Here is a 20001-nt window from a genome sequence, read left to right as displayed (position 1 = left end):
TGGAATGCTCGGGAACAGAGAAAGATGTGAGTAGCTTCATTCAACTATGTGTGAAGAGTTTTACCAGGTTTATGGATTGTTTTTGTGGACATCTTCCTCATAAAAGCAGCCTCATCAGGGTTTACAAGTAGAAACAAGTTCCAATTGAATGCTTACTTTAGAGTCCATTGGATTTTGGACATAATGCTTAGGATGATATTGAACTGGATTTTGGCAAGCCAGAAGTTTTACTCTAGCAAAAGTGCATCAGTTAGGACTTTGCCTTTGTTTATACAAAGCTGAGGTTTTTAAATACTGTTTGTGAGGTTCTTAATCTGAAAGCATTGTCAGACATTTAAATCTAAGATTTTTTTGTGTAAAGCTGTGTTTATCACAGTTTAGTAAATCTGAATTCAACATCTACTTTATTTATGAGATACAAGTTCCAGAAGTCAGGTTTTATAATTTGTTAACTGCACAATTGAGTTATTGCCTCTTCAGCTGTCACAGCAAACTAATCAAATACACTGGCTTGACACCCTTTCTCAATATGAACACATAAAATAAAGTAGTGAGTGGAGCTCCATAAATATTTTAGGCATGCAGCTGAAATACTTAAACATAAAGATAAATCAGGTAACTGAAGATGTTTGTGGATGAGCCCACGTTCAAGTTCTAGGAAATATAGTTTGAATTTACTAATCTAAATTCTACCTGGCCTCCATTTACAGGGTCTGCCTTGGGCTCTGAGAACTTAAACATCAGACAATGACAGTATTTTGTTATCTGAGGGTTTAATGTGTTACCTCACATGCTCCAGTGTTTCCTGAAATTGCCAACTCAGTGTTGCTAATTCTGCTATTTAAACTTTTTTAAAATGTGAAACTTCTAACTCCAGGCTCAGATAAAATTAATAAGTGAAGTGTCTGTGACACCAGTGATTTAAGCTGTGATTAATGGTGCTGCTGCAGTGGTTTGCTTGTTGCTTGACACATCCTTTCCCCCAGCACAGCAAACTGTAATTGTGGGGGCTCAAGGAGTGGATAAACAGCATGTACTAATGGGTGCTGGGATGAGCTGGGCAGGGAGAAGGGTTTTACCCATAGTGGGGATGTGCAGTGAAGGAATTCATGACTGGAAGGATCTGCTCTGCATTTTCTGTGCTCATTAAAAAAGATATACATGAAATGGTATGGTTTGTGTTACTGGAGAGGTTGATGAGGGCAATTTTTAACAAACTTAGGCTGACCTAGTCATAAAGTCACAAGTCCATAAAGAGTATTCCAGAAAGAAGGGAGCTGTGGTTTAGATCCTCTTGCATGCAGTGAGGGAATAGAGAGTTTGGAGACTTGCCTGCAGACAGCAGGGAGTGTGAGGAGAAGGTGTGCTGGGGAAAAATGCATTATCTCCCTTGCCCTAAGCTTTGGGGCCACAGCTGGGCTTCTTCCCAACAGAGAAAGGGCAAAGAAGCAGCTGATGTGTGAGATAGTTTGTGTGGATTTTAATATGCCAAATAGTGTGTGACCTCTGTTTTCTGTTAATTGTGGGGCTCAGGGAGCTGGGGCACAGCAGGTGCTGGATCTGCCTGGTGCACACATACCATTGTTTGTTTCAACAGTCATGTCTTCCCCTGATAACATTTCCTTTAAGTGCCTCTAGGGTTTTTAATATTAAATACTAATTTTGCAGGTCTTGTAAAGCAATTGTAGATACAGTAGCTGGAGGGAAGCAATTTCTCTCCACGCTTAATGGTTAAACTTAATAGCTAAAGTTTCCCACTTGTTAAAGTTAGTCAGAAAATGAGAATTCCAGTTTAAGAGTTAGAAACAATTCAAGGGCTCTTAGTTCATATTGGAACAGAACTGTAGCTAGTAGCAGTTGGAAGAAGGTTAGGATGGCAATGCCAAGGGCTGGATGAAAGCAGTCCCTGCAGCTTCAGTTTGCATCTTGCATCTGTGCATTGCAGCCACAGCCTGCAGGCTCTTGGCAGCACCCCAGGACAATTCATTACACCCAGAATAAGTTACTGTCCTCTCACACAGGCACCAGAGTAACTTCCTGTAGGCACAGATGTATTGAGCTTGTATAACATAGGTGCATCCTTCTCTGTGCCCTGGGAAAGGTACCAGGAAAAAGCTGCCACTGCCAGAGCTGCTTTCATTCCTGTCTGCCCTTCCGGGGGCCAGGGGAAGGAATTAGTGCCTGTGTGCATGGGATTGTGCACAGTGACAGCTCCCAAGGGCTGGCAGGCACAGCAGCCTGGGGGCTGTGCAAGGGACAGGAGCAGTGTGGGACCTCCCTGCCCTGCTCCTGGGCACAGGGCAGCTTCTGCTGGCACTGTCATTGTGCCTGCACACACCTCCATTTACACTGGTTTGTTCTGGATACAGGGGGCTCCAGGGATGGAATAGATTTTTGACCCCTACTGAAGAGCTTCTGGGTGTTTTTAACCACATTAGGTTGCTGTGTGGCTTTAGAGGTTACCTGTTTAACAAGGTGTAAAGTCCACTTAGGGCCACACCTGCAGGAAAATAAACACTGCACTTCATACTGCAGAATGTTACTTATGAACTACCAACCCTACAAGATTGTTTATTACCTCTATTTCAAAATTAAGAAAACGAATGCACTCTTCATCATTTTGAGGAGTAAAGGAAGAACTAACTTGCTCGCTGGTAATTAATATGCAAGTGCTGGCGTGTTTTTTGGTGTGTTCTGGCAGCACCCTTTGACTTGCTCTGTCTGTGTCCAGCTGCAAGAACAAGCTGTACCTGGAGAAGCTCCCAAACACCAGTGTGATCATCCCGTTCCACAACGAAGGATGGTCGTCCCTGCTGCGGACGGTGCACAGCGTCCTGAACCGCTCCCCGCCCGAGCTGGTGGCAGAGGTCGTGCTGGTGGATGACTTCAGTGACAGAGGTTTGGATGTGACATCCCCACCCACGGCATCAGTGCACTTGTAAATACATGTGTAATGACCTCAGGTTTTTCACTTGCCAGCAGCAGAGCTCAGGGGAATCTTGCTCTGGTACACTTGAAAGCAGAAAATTCATGTTCCCTATTCAGGGTGTTCTGGTTTAGCTGCTGCTGACATGGACTGTCCTGTGTTCTGGGCAGTATGAAAAGCTAGGGAAGTGGTTTTAATATTCAGCTAAGGGCCTGTTTACCCCTTAACATTAAATGTTGACTCTTGAAATAACAAAATAAAAAGCTAAGAGATGGGAATAGCTCTCTCCTTACATTCTGCTTTCTTCTTGGGTTTTTTTTTTTTTTTCTTTCTTGACGCAGAACATGTAAAAGAATCCTTGATAAAAGGTTTCCACCTGGGACTGCCTATGATTTGGCTTGCCTTTCTCATGAATTTCGTGTTCCTGAAAAGTAAATGTGCAGCATCCAAACCTTTTCTCTCTCTTGCTGGAAACTTCCCTCGATATTCTGTACTGCAGTGCCCGGAGCAGTCACTTTGGATTGGGTTGAAATGCTGTCTGCAGAGATGTGGAGTCACTGGCACCACACATCACCATGAATGGAGCAGCCACTTGTCATTGCAGCAGCAATGTGTGTGTGTAGTCCCTGAGATCTTTTTCTATGAGCCATTTAAGTGGTGCCTGATGCAGATTAAGCTACACTTTGCTGTGTGTTTTCCACCCTTGCTGTGCTGGAAAAGGCAAGTGAAGGAGGAATGAGTGCCCCTGTTATGAAGACATTGCATAGGTGGAGAAATCCCATGGAAAGTCCTCTGACTGGTGTTGAAGAGGGCACAGTGACATTGAGGGGTTATGGTCAGATCTAGTAACTATTTTCTCCCTTAAAGTTACTCAGACTCTTTGAGCTGCAGAGTTCAAGCCATTGATATTGCTCAAGTGAGGCAAAAGAGCTTTCTATACAGGTCCTATAGGATACATCTCCAGAAACCTTCCATATAAGAAGCTCCTAAATGAGCTTGGAAACAAGCTTGTGAATATTTAGTGTTCTGACCTATACTGGCTTCCAAATAGGCACTACCCAACAGCTGTAGACTTGGTCTAAAGTCCTCTCATTAGTTTGCAAGCAAGGCATGCTGCATTGAACAAATCAATGTTACATGAAATAAGTATTTCTTTAGAGGATATTCAGGCTAAGGTGAGGAGAAGGAAAACCCACCCTCCTGACAAGGTCTCTTTATTGCTACTCATTCTAGAAGGAAATTAGACAAGCTCATGCTGTACCCACAAGTGAATTGTACAAATGGATTTCTTTTCAGAGAAGTGGAGGTAATGAAATCTGGTTTCCTGTGGATCTGTTTTCCTTGTTCTTTAGATGTGCCCTTTAGATGTGCCCTGAGGTGAAAGAGAGCCCTCCCTGCTCCTCAGTCTGCACCTGTGCTGTTTGTCCAGCTTGCTCTTCTCTGTTCACCTGTCTCTAAGACAAAACTCTTCTCCCTTGGTCACCCATCTTGCATACAAAGGTTGCAAGAAGTAGCTGGGATTCATTTGTGTGCAGCATCTATTTATAAATGGATATAAAAGACTCCAGGTGCTGGACAGTGACCTGAACTGTCAAAGGAGACATTCAAAGTCATGCAAAGAGAGTGTATTAATAAAAACTGGTGTGGGGATTCTCTTTGTTTGGGGAGATTTTTCTTGTCTGGGTTTTTTTTTAAACCAGTATTTTTCTACTAGCACAGTTGGATTTCTGCACACTGGGACAATTGCTGGTTAGGATGAAACATCTTTCCTTCAGTGCTGTCAGTTCTCTATCTGCACTTTTCTTCCTTAACCACACTGGGTTGGCTTCCACATCCCTCAATGGGCTCAAATAGATCCTTAGTCTTAGAGAGCTCTTAAATCCTGATCACATGATCTTGACTTGAAAGGCTGATGGTTACAAATTTCTGGTTGTAATTTATCCATTGTTTAAAAAAAAACAACAACAAGAAAACCCGAAACCTAAACAACAAACACTTCAATCCTGTAATTGAGAATTGATAGTTTAATGCATCAATCTGAAATGCAAGAAAGAACAGAAGTTCCAGGAAATCTTTTACTTGTATGTTACATGTTTGAAAAAGAGCACATTCTTGGATTTGGATTGTTAGGCAACTGCTCTGGTTATCTGTTTCTTATGATTAAATTGGGCAGATAATAAGAACTCCACGTCCAAGCTGATGATCATCACAGCTGTGCCACAGAACTGGGGAGCAGTAAAAATAATGAGAAGAAATGTCTTGATTTTTCTTTGCAAATCAGAAATGATTTGCCTTCTGCATTGTCTGCAAAGTATTCTGTATTGTCTTCAAGAATTCTGTGCTTCTGTTCGAAATAATAGTCCCCTAAATCTGTAGCAACATCTTTCTTTTAAAGTTACAGAATCACTGTTGCATGTAGTGACAGTAGAGGCCACATCTGAGATCAGGGGGGCATAGTACAAACAGTAAATGTCATCTCCTTCCCTGAAGAGATCAGTAAATAGTTGTCATAAACTCCAGTGAAAAGCCAAAGGATAATCACTCAATAAAAATCTGTTATTAATTTTTTTTATCAAGATGTTACTCGGACAGGAAAAAACATTGGATACCACTGCTGTATCTCATGCTGGCCTTTCACTTGAGGGTTGTCTAAACAGACCTCTAGAACTTTAATAACTCTTTAAAGAATAACCTTCAATAGCCTGACCTTCCCTGGCAAGGAGAATCTCTCTCTCTGCTGGCAGCATTTCTTGCATGCTGCTGTGTGCTGGGGTTAAACGTGCTGGGGTTTGCCAGCTGCCCTTGAGGTGCTGGAATGTTTCTTTCTTGTTCTGCTGTCTCACTGGTTTCTAAGAATGGTGATATTGGTGCTGATCCCTCAGCCTTTTTCATCTCTGTATCTCATACATGGAGAATCTTTGCTGCACATGAAGAAAAGAGGACTTTGGTAATAATAGGAAGTGTGGAAACCTGGCTACTGCAAACAGTGTTTTTTCCGACAGATGTTATTTTCATATGTTTTTCATCTGGTTTTAAGCTTGAGTGTAAGGAATTTTTGGTGTGTCTATAAAGAGGGCTGAGAAGTTGGCTAACAGAGTGACAGGAGAGTGAAGACAGATTGTTGGGTTAGTTGGTGGCTGCTGTGGTCTGCAGCAAACCTGAGGGGCAGCTGTGGCCGTGTGTTATTGGAGCTCCTGGACAGATGAATCATCATCTGGAAGTGTCAGCAGCCATTTATTTCTTAATTTTTTTGAAAGAGACAACTCTGTGACCTTTAGCCATAAATATTTTTCATCCAAAAGATGCTGTCCTGATGACAGCAAATCTTAACAGGGAGCAGCAAAAGCTTTACAAGTCATGTTTTTTAAATGTTTCCTGTGCTTTGTACTTGGAAAGTCAAAATGTGCTGGAACAACTTGCAGTCTGGAATGGTTTGGGGGTTTTTTTTGTATGCCTGCAGTATAATGCAAATGGTCCAAATCTAAAAAAAGGCTAGAGCCTTACCTCACCCAAGTTTTGTGCAGGGTTCTGTGTCAGCCAGAGTGCTGTGGGAAGGGCTGCCTGTCAGTGGGGTCAGTTCCATATGGTGGTTCTATCCTCTTTACCTGAGCTGCACACCACATTGTCACCTCCAGCAGCTCCTTCCTGACACTTAAATCTTCCTCTGTGGGGATTCCCTTGGTAGGCTGGGTTGATTTAAAAGGAGTACTTTCCATCATATGCCATTGGTCACAGCAGAGTGAATATTGCAGGGCTATTTTTTACTTTCCCTATTGGTAGTCTCTGCTGTCAGCATTGCATTAGGACTGCTATAATGCTTTTTTTCCCCACAAACTTCATTGAGAGTGATGTAAGAGCTTTCTCCCCAGCTCAAGACATCTGTAGGGATTTTCTGTGCAGAAGAAAATAGGTTATATTGAAGAGGGAGACACCAATTCAGCAAACTATTGTGGGAGAATAAGAATTAACCTGCCCAGCATTGGCTGCTTCTTCCTCCTGCATGGTGCAGAGAACTGCTGGAGAGCCCCAGACTGACCTCCATGGCTTTGATGAACCTCATCTATTGCAGGGTGATCCAGAATAATGCCTGCCCTTCTGGGTAAGCAGAAATCAGAATGCAGCACTTGTGAATTACCACTCTAGAATTCCTGATCATAAAAATAGCTGTGCCACTCCTGTGTGGATTTGTGGCTTCACTTTTTAATTTGTGTAGCTATTCTTTAGGTCTGATAGGTTAAATTAAAACTTTTCATATGCTGGCTTGCAGGGTACTAATTGCATCCCTCCAAGCCTGTTGTTAACAGAATGGCCCTAAGTAAACTAAAATGTTTTTTCCATGTATATCAGTTTTCTCCTGGGGACTGTCATCTGAAATTTGTTTTCTTTTTGAATATCTAATTACCATGCTGCTGAGTGGGAATTTGGTTCTATTCTATCATAGAAATGGGAGGAGGAGAACTGAAGTGGAATTGCAGGTCAGTTTGAACACTGCAGGTTTTTCTATCAGCTTTGATGGCACTTTGTTATTGATAGCTGGCAACAAGTAGCAGGCAGGCAGTTCATGGTTCTTCAGGGTCTGCTTCAGTCCCTGGGCCTGCAGCCTGAATTGCTGTGGTGAGAAATGGAGCTGTTCAGCTCTAGTGTCTGTCTTGTACGAAATGAATTGTTGGTCTCCACCTAATTCTTGTAGCTTGTGGACACCTCTGCTGTAAAAGCTGTCTCTGTGTCTGCATGAACAGATGTAAAGCTGTTCTCTGTCTCTCAGTAATAAATGATCAGTCCTGGGCTGGAGGAGCAGAGCACATCCTTTTGCAGGATGCTTGTCAGAACATTCTTTGCTTTTCACTTGGTACATATTTGGTAGCCCAACACAGCAGTGGAACATCAAATACTCTTGGTAAAAGGCAGAAGGCAAACTCCTTTGTTTTGGAGAAGAGGTCTCTTACAGGTGCAGGTGGGACTGGAACAGGTACAGAATCAAAAATAGTTGAGTTTGGAAAGGACATCTGGAGATCATCTAACCCAACCCCTCTGCTTAGCTACAGCAGGTTTCTGCAGATCTTATTATTCACTCAAATTTTGAAACTCTCCAAGGAAGGAGACTCCATAATGTCCCTGGGGAACCTGTTCTGCTGTTCAGTCACTCTGTCAGTGACCTGGTTTAAAAAAAAGTAATTAAAAAAAATACCTGATGATTAAACCGCATTTCCTGTGCTTCAGTTTGTGCCCAAGGGACTCCCAGGTCCTTTTCTGCAGAGCTCATATTACTTATCTAGAAAACACCTGTAAAAGAAGACCTCTTAAACAAACTAATTGTTTGCATTTATGTGCTTCTGGAACAAACTGATATCATGGATTTTTCAGCCGTTCCCTTAATGTCAGACATGGTAGGATTTTTACCTTTTCACCCTTTGCAGCAGTGGAAATTTAAAAATTATTCAAGATATTTGAAGCTCACTGTGTGCAGGAGGCTGTGACTTAATTGCTGAATGTCATTTAGAAGAAACATCTTGTGGTGTACTTGGGGCTGGCTGTGTGCACAGAGGAAAGGGTACACACCACCCAGGGTTTATCTTATTTTATGGCTGAGCTTGACAGAAATCAGTGATTGTGGCTAAGCGCTTGAATTTCACATAAAACTCACGTTTCAGCATTCAATTATTTGCATATTGAGTGACAGCCTGTTCTTACTTGTTTTTAAGATTACTTTGGTATAAATGACAGTGTTTTAGAACAAATGTTGTCCCTTGTTGAAGATGAGAACTGCAGCATCAGTCATCTCCAAAGCCTGAGTTACATGCAAAGCACTGTGTTGGTACAATAATAAAGCTGGATGTGGCAGCCCTGAAAATACTGCAGTCTCCAAACATCAGGATTGTTCTGGAAGTGTTAACCCAGCTGGGCCCTCTGCCTTATGGTGATGCATGTCTGTGCAGTGGCAAGATGTGAAAACTGAGCATCCTACTCAGAGTAACCAGGCAAAATCTGCACCTGTGATTTGGGAGGTGACAACAGGTTTCAGCCCAAGTATTTGAATGTATTTGACCCAATATGACAATGACATTTGCAAAGTGAACCTTCTGACTTTTACATTAAACAGGGTCTGGTTTAGGGAGTGGTTATCCGGGAGGCTGTGTAAATACATCCTTGGCTGCAGTGGATTTCAAGGACAATGTTGTTGTGAGGAATGTGTATGGAAAGTCATTTTCCCTTGAGTGGTCATTATGGAGATTTTGGATTTCAGCTTTGTCTTCCAAGACTACCCTGTTACCATGAACCTCATCTTAATTTGTGAAAATTTTTTTAGAAGTCTATTCTATTTATATGTTCGAGCATTTAATTTTTTTTTTGTATTCCTTCCCCATTTTCACTCCTTTTTTCCTTAGCTGTGTGTGTTCAGCAGGACTTTGTGCAGTCAGAGCTGCTCTTTGGCATCTGGGAGGCACAGTGAGCCTGGAGTGAGGTGTGTGGCCACTCTCATCTTGGAAAGGCACCAAGGGGCTTTTGGGCCTTTTAACTGAGGAGTCCAAGGAGTGTTTTCCCCAAGCAGTGTCATCTCACCCTGGGTTTTGACCAGCAGTGTTTGCCCTCTCCCCTCACACACCATTGTGCCATTGCACTGCCCTGGAGTTGCCCTGAACATTTACACACTCCTGGAGCCCATCCCTTCCCAAATCAGAGGGGAGACACAACCAAACCCTGCTTTTTCCCTTGACACATAAATCCCTGTGACAGTTTAAACCTCTCTTGGCATTGCAGTACAGGTAATTCTGGAGGTATGGGATAATCTGAATGGAAAACCAAATGTGAGTGAGGTAGCTTGGCTGAACCATGAGCAGCATAATTTGGTCTGGAGGGCAGGAGTCACTAAGTAGTGTAGTGAGGGAGAAGGCAAAGGGTGATTAATGTGTCACTTGGTACAGCAGCAAGTATATAGCAAATACAGCTGTTCCATTAACCACATCTGCCAGGCCTTAATTGAAAGAAATCATGTTCTCAGTATCTGAAATAGAAAAAAGTTTAATACTTGAATTCTTTCTGATCTTTAAATGGAACAGTAACGGATTTGTGCAGCTAAAGAGATTATCTTTTCATCTTTAGGCACATGCTCTGTAAAAGTAATTTTTTTTCTCTTAAATGCACTAAAGTGCATCTGGTTAGTACATCTCAGAATATGGAGTGACTGTGCTTAGGACAAAGTGATGACAGCCTTTCTTGCTGAATTATCAATATGTTTATCTTCAAGCTTTTTACCATACAGTATGGAGAAAAGAAAAAGCCTTTTGGGCCAAATGTGCTTTTCCACAACCTTTTAAATGTTGTAGAAGTAGAAGTTGTGGTAACTATTGTCCCGAACAACTGATAAAAATATTAGTTTTGTAAATTAAGTCACAGAATAAAGTGGATTTTTCCCTTGTTAGAATTCATTGCAGACCATCTCAGGCATGTTTAGACTCATTTTACAAATGTCTTTGAAGTAACAGTCAGTGAGACAAATCTCCCTTTGGGTGAGTAGGAGGAGGTTGGTTCTTGGTGGAGAGATGTGAAATTTCTGCCCCAAACTGCAGCATGACTCCCAGGTAGCACAGCAGGGACTTGAGTACAGGAGTGAATTTGTGAATTCACCAACACTCTTTTCCTTAGTGAGCACCAAAGGGAGCAAATAAATAAAAGCTGGTGCAAATGTCCCATTTTTATTTATGAGAAGAGTAATTTGTTATTTTCCATATCTGGCAGTAGTTTGTGGGTGTGGGATTCTTTAGATAACAGTGACAGAGTCTGCTTTGGATCAGAGTGAGATAATCAGGATGAGATTCAATTTTATGTTTTCCTTTTTTTGAGTATTCATTTTTAATTTGTCTTTAATGTCAGTACTCATGGATTCCCTTCATAAAGGGATGTCTAAAACCTGCACTGTTCATTAGGCAGTGGCTGGGGAGCATTAAAACTTTATTCTCTGGTGTTTTAAGAGGCATGAGGGCCTATTGTAGTTGTTTAGTACAGCTTTGTTTGTGACAGCCTAAATTAACTAACCAGTTTACTTTTCATCATCTTGTATTTATTTCTCTAAGATCAGTTGCTGTGGCTGAAAGATTCTTCTAGAAAGGAGATGAGGTGGCTTTAAAAGGTCGAGTTTACTGTGACCTCTTTCTCAGCTAATTATTGTGTAGTGAAGGATGTCTGGCAGTCTAAGAAAAATAAATAATTGAGGAGCAGGTTTCCATTACAGCTCATTAAGTAAATCTCAGTGCATTACTTGCTACTAAGAAACCCTACACATGTAGCTTCTGTTAGAGGAACTTTTCAGGAAAACAGCTTTAATTTTATTTTCCTCACCTTGAAGTACATGTCCTCATCTGCTAGGAGTCAAAAATCTAGATATCTGCCAGCTGCAGTGCAAATCAGCATTTTAATGCTTTACAGCTGCTTCTCTATAGAAGTTAATTAGAAATGTGATTCAAACACCCTCTGCCCATATATGATATCTATTACTGGTAATCATAGTTTCTGCTATTTAAACCTGCATTTGGAGTGGTGTTAACAAAGCAGCTGTTCCACACAGGGACTTTGATAAAGCTGGAAACTTCTTCACTTTGAGAAAATTGGAAGCTAAATGCTGCTTCAACTGAAAAATAAAAGTGGATAAACCAGACCACATTCCTTTTCTAGTTTTAATTGTAGTTATATTTTCTTAGTAAAGAAATGCCACACAATTCTCTCAGTGTAGCATCAATTCCTGAGGACCACTGTTGCCTGTTACCCACAACAGGGATGCACTGATGGAGCACAGTAGTTTAACTGTGCTGAGCAGGAGGAAGCCAAAGCTCCAGATTTAAAAGCAGGTACCTTCAGCTATCAGTCCTGCCCTGTCCTCTGTCATCCAGATAAAATGAACATGCTACTTGATAATGGTATTGCCCACAAGATGGCTTAATTTTGGTATCAGTACAGCTGTGAACAGGCCTGGATTTGTGCTTCAGGATTTAATAGATTTATTGACCTTCCTAGCAGATGTCACTGACTTACTGTGATAGCTGCATTTCTTGTGAGTAAAGTAAACCAGAGTGTTGGGAACTGATGGTGAAGAGCTCTAGAAGAGTAAAATGTTTGTAAATTACACTTCTGGCATTGCAGAGTTTGTTACTGCAAGACAATTGTGTGTGTTCTCCCTGCAGCTGTATTGCTAATTTTTTCATTTGCCAAATACATTGTTTTCTGTTCTCTGACACACAGACTACAGGACAGACTTCCTTCTGCTTTGTTATTCATAGTTATTAATATTTAAGCATCACTGTAGGACTGAAGGATTATCAGTTAATTTTCCAGTATTCCAATTTGGCTGCAACCCTAGAGCAAAAAACTTTAGTTCTCTGCTATTAATTTTAGGCTTCATAGTTGTACTTCCTCACTTAGACCCTTGAGATCAGAGCCTGTGGGATCCAAAGGGGTGCATTCCTACCAAATCAAAGCCACTTTCAAGTGACTTACATCTTGGACCTAAAGGACTGTTCTCTAACAAGACAAAAGTCTGGAGTAGATTTCTCTGTCAATCCTTGTGCTCTTTCTGGAATATTTCCTTTTCTGATGATTTGCACAGAGCAAATACTTTCAGGCCAAAAAGTTCTTTGCCTCTATCAGCACTATTCATGTACAAAGCCAGCTCTCCAAGGACTGGTTTGTTTTGGCATCTTCTTTTCTTTTCTTTTCCCCAGCAAAAGTCTGTGACTTTTAAGGCTTTAATCTCACAGCTTTGATATGTTCCAAAATGTTTCAGTAAGAACTGTCTTAACACTTCATCTGCCTGCATCTCTTCAAATGATGGCAAGTTTTACTTTGCTGTTGGTCATGGGTTTTAGGTTCATGTCATGATTTGCTTTGCAGAACATCCCTGGCAGCAGTGGCTGTATCCTGACACACTCCCTGGGCACAGAGGAGGCTTTGGAACAAACTTCTGAGATGCTTTTGCACCCCTGCTTGTCTCTCCAGTGCCCAGAAAGCATTTGATGGTGTAGGTTCAAGGCAATTGAAGATTTGTAGAGTGCAGGCATTCCTTTGGTTAAACAACTGGATAGTCAAAGCTACTGATGTGGCCTTAAGATAAACACAGAGATTCCTTGGGTTGAAGGGAGTATTTGGGACAATAATGCCCTTCCTTGCCAGTCACCATGGCTACATCAAACTTGAGCTGAATATTAAGTGTACTGCAAGGAATTCACCCCTGTTTTGCAGCTACAAAGGCTGTCTGGGCCAAAACCTGCATCTCTGCAGTGTGGGTGCCAGCACAGCAGCTCTGAGGTTAAAAGCAATCAACAGGAAATGACAGAGTCACAAAATACCCTCTTTGGATGAGATGTAGTCAACAGAAGAGGGAAAAACCTAAGTGGGTGCTTTAATCTTGATACATATTTAATGAAATGGGAAGGGAGAAGAGTAAACTAATGAGAATGACTTGACTGTTTCCCCTGGGAGAGATGGGTTCTGGCAGAAAGGGAAAAACTGATCTTGTGGATTGGCCAGGAGGTCAATGTGCAGGAATTAAGAAGTGATGCATATTCCACAGGTTGGCTGCAGTGCTCCCAAGGAACAAAATGTGTTTAAACCTTTACAGCATGAAGGAAACATAAGTGAATGGATTTTTCTGGATTCCCTCAGAAAGCAGCAGTTGGAATAGACTCCTTTACAAATTAAACTTTCCTGAGAGATTGAGAGGTGGTGCTGTTGGTGCTGTCACTGAGATGATTACTCCCTGTGTATTTCCCTGCTTGGGAATGCAGCCTACTAAACTTTCCTTGGGGTCTGGGTGTATTTCTTATGCCAGTAAGTGTGAATTTTTCCATTTTAAAATTACACCTTATTTTCTGCATTCAGTGCTAATATGTGCTGAAGGATACCTGAGCAGGGTTGAGGTGTCTGCTGTAGGGTGGAGGAAGCACTGAGAAAGTTCCCTTTCCAAACTGAAGGATGAATTGCTGGCACAGGCAGGACAGCAGAAGTTGATGCACCCGAGTTTGTCACAGCACAGGCTCACACCAGTGATCTTTTCCCCACTAACTCACAATCTGGCTTATTTCTTGGGCTCCATTCTTGCACTTCTGTGCACTTTGTTGTTCCTGATTAGAAGGAGAAGAAAACCAGTAAGATTTTCAGCAAACTTTGTTGAAGTCCAAACCATGCTGTATTATCATGTGAGGTGGTACACATTCAGCTAATTGTCCCATGCACAGAAACCTTTTCTCCTCCTCAGTCTTTCTTTTTAAAGTTGTGCTGAGACCCAACATTGATGCAGAATGGGCAGTGGAAGTTGGGACCCCTCCCCATTTGGAGTTCACTCCAGAACTGTAATCACTGAAGCCACAAATATTAATTCTCTCCTTTCTAAGGCCTTTTCCTCTTTGTAAGAAGATTCAGCTTGGAAAGCTGTGATCAGCCTAATCAGTTTTCTATTACTGAGACTGGTGCTCATAATACAATTTGTTAAATCAATTTATTATCCTCCCAACCAACTTCAGTGATCAGAGCGTGAAAACATTGAAAGAAAATTAAAACTAGTGGAAGTGCTGCCTGTTTGGATAACAGCATATTTTGCTGTTTCAAAGGATTACTCATCTGCACCAAAAGAGGGAGAGAAGTTAATTTCAATGATTTAGAATCTTCTGTTTCAGGGAGGCCTGGCTTGCACATTATGATGGATTCAGGAAGAAGTATAATTCGTTCTTAAATTGTTAAACAGCACGTTAGGGCCAAGTATCCAAGTAAAAATGAATGGATTCATTTGTAATCTTCAACAAGCATGTCTGTGTGTGGGAGGGTGGGGATGGCAGGCTGGGGTAACCTGTAAACAAATGCCAGATGCATGCTGGCACTTCAGGCTCTGGTGTTGGAAAGCAGCCAAAATAACCTGCAGAGAAGGGAAACAGTGCTTTTCTGCCTAAAATGGAATTCTGCAGTTCCTCCAGTCCTGTCCTCCTGTGCCCTTCAGTGGGAGGGGGAGGTTCCCTGGATTTTCAGAGTGCAGTGGCTCTCCCATCTTCACATCTTCAAGCTTCTGAGTGTAAACCAAAGCAAAGCCCCTCAGCAGGTGCCAGGATCCTGTAGGGCAGAGGGACCTTTGGTGTTTCCAATGGCATCTGAGTAACATAGAAAGGTGTCTGGGAATGTTGGATTTTTGCAGTGCTGTTCCTTCTGGATTGGGTTGATGGTACACATATGGCAAAGTCACTGGTGCTGCAGATGTGCTGTGCAGTGTAAAACTCAGAAACCAAAGCTGATGGTATCATATGAACCATGAAATGTTGCACTGGTAGGACAGGAGAAGTGTTTCACTCATGATTCCTTCTCAGGACATAAATCACGTTAATAGTTTCAAGTCATGGCTGATATTTTTTTTCTATGGCAAATATTGGTACTCCCTTCCCTGCCAAATACTGCAGAACTGTTATAGGCACTATAAGCTATTAAAAAAACCCCAAAAGCTATTAAAAAAAAATAAAAGCAAACCTTGGATTCATCTGTCTTCCTCTGGCTTCTGCATATGCTTGTTTTTGACTTTCTTAGGTGCCTCTTCAGGTGGCAAAGTGCAATGTTGGAATGAAAAGTCAACTGCATATGAGGAGTTCCAATCTCCTAAAGTCCTTGCCATGCTACAAGTGGTCACCAGACCACAGATCAGAGGGATATGAGGGCAGCTCTGCTTGAATGATGCCAGTAGGAAGAAGTAAAGTAAGACACCACAGAAATTTGACCTAGAGGGAAAAAAATGCTTTATTTTGGAGAGTTTAGAGCTGCTTCTGTAAACCAGGCTGCCTGTTAAAGCTTCTCTGCTGTCCTCATACAGCTTTATTTACAGCTCAAAGTAAAGAAAGCAGAAGTTTTTGACTGGTACTGTTAATGTATACACTGTACATCAGCTTTATTGCTAAGTGTGTTAGCAAACTACCAGAATAGTTTTTAATCTGCAGATAATCTTACTCTCACTTATATTTTTGGCTGTGTTACTTTGTCCAGCATAGGCACAGCCACTGGAATCCATCCAGTTCACCTAACAACTTTCATTAAAGAAAATTACCCTTGTAATAAAAATTACTCAGTGTGACAAGATTTCATAATATATTTTTTTAAAGCTTCATTAAATTTTGTAGCAGCTAGCAGTACTTGTTTGGGTTATTTTAATTTTCTTTTAAAAGCAAAGTTTAGCTTAATTGGGACAATATTTGAAATAGAATGAAATAACTGTTTTCTATCTGGCTGCATAGAAACCAGGCTGTGTGGCAGGAATAGCACAAGGAGAAGGAAATAAGAAATCTCTTTGAAAACCATATTTTACTGAGTTTTGTACATTGTGAGGTTGCTTAGAAGTCTGTGACTCTTCAGTTAGGCAAAGCAGATGCAATAAACTCTGCCCACTTGCAGTTCATGATTGAGAAGTCTTAATCTTACAGAATGCAGTGACCAAGCATGGATTTTTCTGCAGCAGTTGGGAGGAGCAGCTTACCTGAGCATCATCCCTCTGGCTGCAGGACTGCCCTCTGCAGATGTGTCCCCTGCAGCAGTGTGAGCACACAGGTGCTGCTGGGGCACCTGCAGCTTTCCCTGGCTCTCCCAGCCCTCAGGGACATGGTTCCTGATGTGTGAGGCACTTCAGCAGTGCAGCAAACAGCAGGCTCCTCACTGCAGGCATGGAATGCTTTGGCATTTTCTTACTGTGGAAGTGTACTAAAGATGTGCTGAAGAATCAAACCCAGCTTTTGGGAATGCAGTGAGAAGTCAGTGGATTACACTCTCTGCTGTCTTTGCAGGTTACTTGCCTGAGAAAACTCAATGACTCCTATGTCTTCCTTTCCCCCTTACACTATAAAAATGGGATAATCTCCATTTTTAGCTGCTTGTTCATCAATAAGTACAAAGCACCCTGTCCTCAGTGTAGCAGAACAGCCTCATCATCATCACAACTGATATGGCCAAGTCCAGTGACTCTGTGTTCTGTTTCTGGGCTGTGTGTGAGACATTCTCACACAGGACACTCTCATGTTTGGTAGCAGCCTGAGTGTGCTGTGCTTGTGCCCCTGGAGGATTCACTTCAGCTGCCCCAGGTGTCACGACAGGTGAAACTGCACCACAAACCAGAACAGTTCAGAAAGGCAGGTGATGTGAAATGGAAATAATGAGCATGTGTGGTAGACAAACCTCTGGGGTCTTTCACAGTCTCATTGTCTCATTTTAATCAAAATAAAGAGGAAAATCTCTTTAGATTTTCCATTGGTTTGGAGCTTTGGATTTTTTTAAGATTTTCCAGTGCTTTATAAGTTTGGCTTGGATAATGTAAGTATTGTGTAGTCTCATCTTCCAAGTGTCTTCTCTTATTATCAATTTCTGGCTGTTGTTAGGGAAATCAGACTGAGAGTGTCTGTGTGACAGTTCCCTCCTTTATTATAACGAGCACCAGCAGCCACTCTCATGTTTATCTTGTCTTGGGTACATTAAGTAAAGTCTGCATCCTGGTTTGGGCTTAGCTGATTTATGCTTGAAGTGAGGATTGTTTGTTCTCTGTGATGAAACAATCTTTTGTGACAAACTAACAATGGCAAGGGATGAGCTCTGATGTTAAACAGTGGTAGCTTTTCTTTCTTTTTTTTTTTTTTTCCTCTTCTCGTTTTAAGTCTACCCACTGCCTCAGGAGGAAGGCAGCTGCACTAATAATATGTCTAGTCTCTGTGGAAGGCCCTTATTTGAAAAATCTGTAATTGAGTGGACAAAATTTCTGGTTGCTTGAGAGGATCTATTCAGAAGAGACCTGAAAAGGATGAGGGAAAAGCACACTAGACATCAAGAAGTCCTAAGGGCTCTATTGAGAGGGAAACCTGTGTAGATATTGTGGGACAATTACACTTGTCAGGCAAAACATTAAAACGGATCCGTGAAAAAAAATCCAGAGGAATGTTAAACAAAGCTTTGAACAAGGCAAAGAGCTTGCTGGGAATACCTCAAAAGCTAGGAGGTGTATTTGGGTGATGTTTGAAGGAAGGCACACAATGGCTGGCTGCTTCAAAGAGCAGACACAGAATGTGTGTTACCACAGGGCTTCTGACCATTCTCACAGTTGCCAGGTCAGCACAAGGGGGAGAGCTCATAACTAGGTTAAGTTTATTTGCTCCTTTGCTCTTTTCAGTGAGCTGTTCCAATGCCCAGTCTCCCTGGTGCCCTGTTCAGGGACACTTTCCTGCTGTTGGCCTTTCCAGCCCCTGCCTTTCATGCCTCCTTTGGAAGCTGAGGAGTGTGTTCTGTACAGAGTGGAGAGGATCTGTTTCCTACAGAAGGCAAATAACGCTGTGAGGGTATTTGTATTTCAGTGATTGCCTCTAGTCAAGTTTTGTTGCATGAGATTTTAAGAGTTACTTGCTTAGATGTAACATGTTAAATTTTGTCTAGTGAGGCTTCTTTCCTGCATCGTTGCTGACTGCAGTGGGTGGTGTGGGGCATTAATGAACAATCTCTGGCACCCTCTGAATGGGCTTTGCTGTCAAAACTTCAGATGCCTAAAAGATCAACCCATTAGTGATGAGGCCAGCATCAGCTCAGCCTATTTTTAGGTTTTTCTTTGCTGCTTCACTCTTTGATGTAAAGACAGCTGTGTTCCCCTCTCTCATTATGCAGACTAACCTTTTTATGTCCACTTTGGAACAAGCTGTCCATTGTTTTGATCACTTGGTGATCTTTCTCTGCAGCTCTCCTGTTTGAATTCATGTTAATCATGCCACTGTCTGTGTTAATTCACATATGGCTCCAGTCCATGTTCAGTAGTGTAAATATTTCCCTATTTAACTGCAAATCTCCTCTGATGAGCATTTAAGGGAGCCATCCTGTACACACTGTGGCTGTTGCAGCTTGGAGGGGTGTCTGACTAGGCTTTTTCCTGGTTTTTATTTATGCATGAGTGGATTGTTATGTTTTGTGTTTTGAAGAAACCACACACTACTTAAATGCCCTGAGTGTGGTTTACTTCTGAAAATGAATTCCCTTGTGTCTTTTCTAAGTTAGAGTGGTTTTCCACAAGTGCCTAAGAATCCTGGCTCAGGGTCTGACAGCTGTCTTTTTATTCCTTCTCTTTCTCTGCTGCTTTCTTTCCCATCCTATACTCTTTGTTCCATCTTTTCCTTTTCTTTTTTTAATTGCTTCTAATGTTTTGGAACACCTTCAAAAGTCTTGCTTAGGTAGTTATTTTTAGACCTTTAAAAGAAGTAATTTTTACTTTCTTTTTCCTGTGACTGCATTTGTTACCTGCTGAGGCCATACTTCCAAAGACATCTGGTACAGACAGAACAGCATTTTTAAGGAATTGTTGCCATTGCCCCAATGTGTCCTTTCCCACAGAGCACCTGAAGAAGCGCCTGGAGGATTACATGGCGCAGTTCCCCAGGGTGCGGATCCTGCGGACCAAGAAGAGGGAAGGGCTGATCAGGACCCGCATGCTGGGGGCCTCGGTGGCCATCGGGGACGTCATCACCTTCCTGGATTCCCACTGCGAGGCCAACGTCAACTGGCTGCCACCTCTGCTGGGTGAGTGGGGGCTTGGGGAGATTATTCCCACCCACCTTTCCCCTCGTGCTGTCAGTGGATAAATGGGAGATGAAATACCATGAAAGAGAGAACAAACCAACTGCAAGACTCAAGTGAATTGTTGGTAACTTGCAGCGTGTAGTACTAAAAATGCCATTTTTTCTGTTCTGGAGTCCCCCACTGTGGAGTAACTTTATCATACTCTTTTTTAATTAAAGAGCAGAAATTATATTCTTCTGTTTCCTCATTAAATTAAGATTATCATTAAGATTAAATGTAATCTTAAATAATTTACAGCTTGCTAGAAGAGTAAACTATTACATGGTCATTTGACAGCTTGCAGAAGGGAATGACTTTATGATACAGAAAATATCTTTATGTACAGTTTTTGAGTAGCTTTTAAGGGTGTTATCTCCTCTATAACTATATTTAACTTCATAGTCTGCAAGGCTGTAAAAAACACTTCTTGTGAATGAGAGCTGCTGGTGTGTATTTGTAGAACATGGCCACCCTTTTCCAAG

General features: G+C 41.8%; 1 protein-coding gene across 2 annotated transcripts in view; it reads left to right on the top strand.

Annotated features, from left to right (window-relative positions):
• The window catches only part of GALNT10 (polypeptide N-acetylgalactosaminyltransferase 10), a 76785-nt gene that overhangs the window by 38573 nt on the left and 18211 nt on the right, over positions 1 to 20001 (top strand). For both annotated transcript variants that reach the window (XM_056502606.1, XM_056502607.1), the window contains exons 4-5: positions 2732 to 2898; positions 19295 to 19480. In XM_056502606.1, the coding sequence (XP_056358581.1) occupies positions 2732 to 2898; positions 19295 to 19480 (353 nt within the window). The remainder of the gene's footprint in view (positions 1 to 2731; positions 2899 to 19294; positions 19481 to 20001) is intronic.

This window comes from Oenanthe melanoleuca, chromosome 13 (assembly GCF_029582105.1).
Source record: "Oenanthe melanoleuca isolate GR-GAL-2019-014 chromosome 13, OMel1.0, whole genome shotgun sequence".
NCBI classification, from domain to species: domain Eukaryota; kingdom Metazoa; phylum Chordata; class Aves; order Passeriformes; family Muscicapidae; genus Oenanthe; species Oenanthe melanoleuca.
This window is presented reverse-complemented; position numbering and strand designations above follow the sequence as displayed.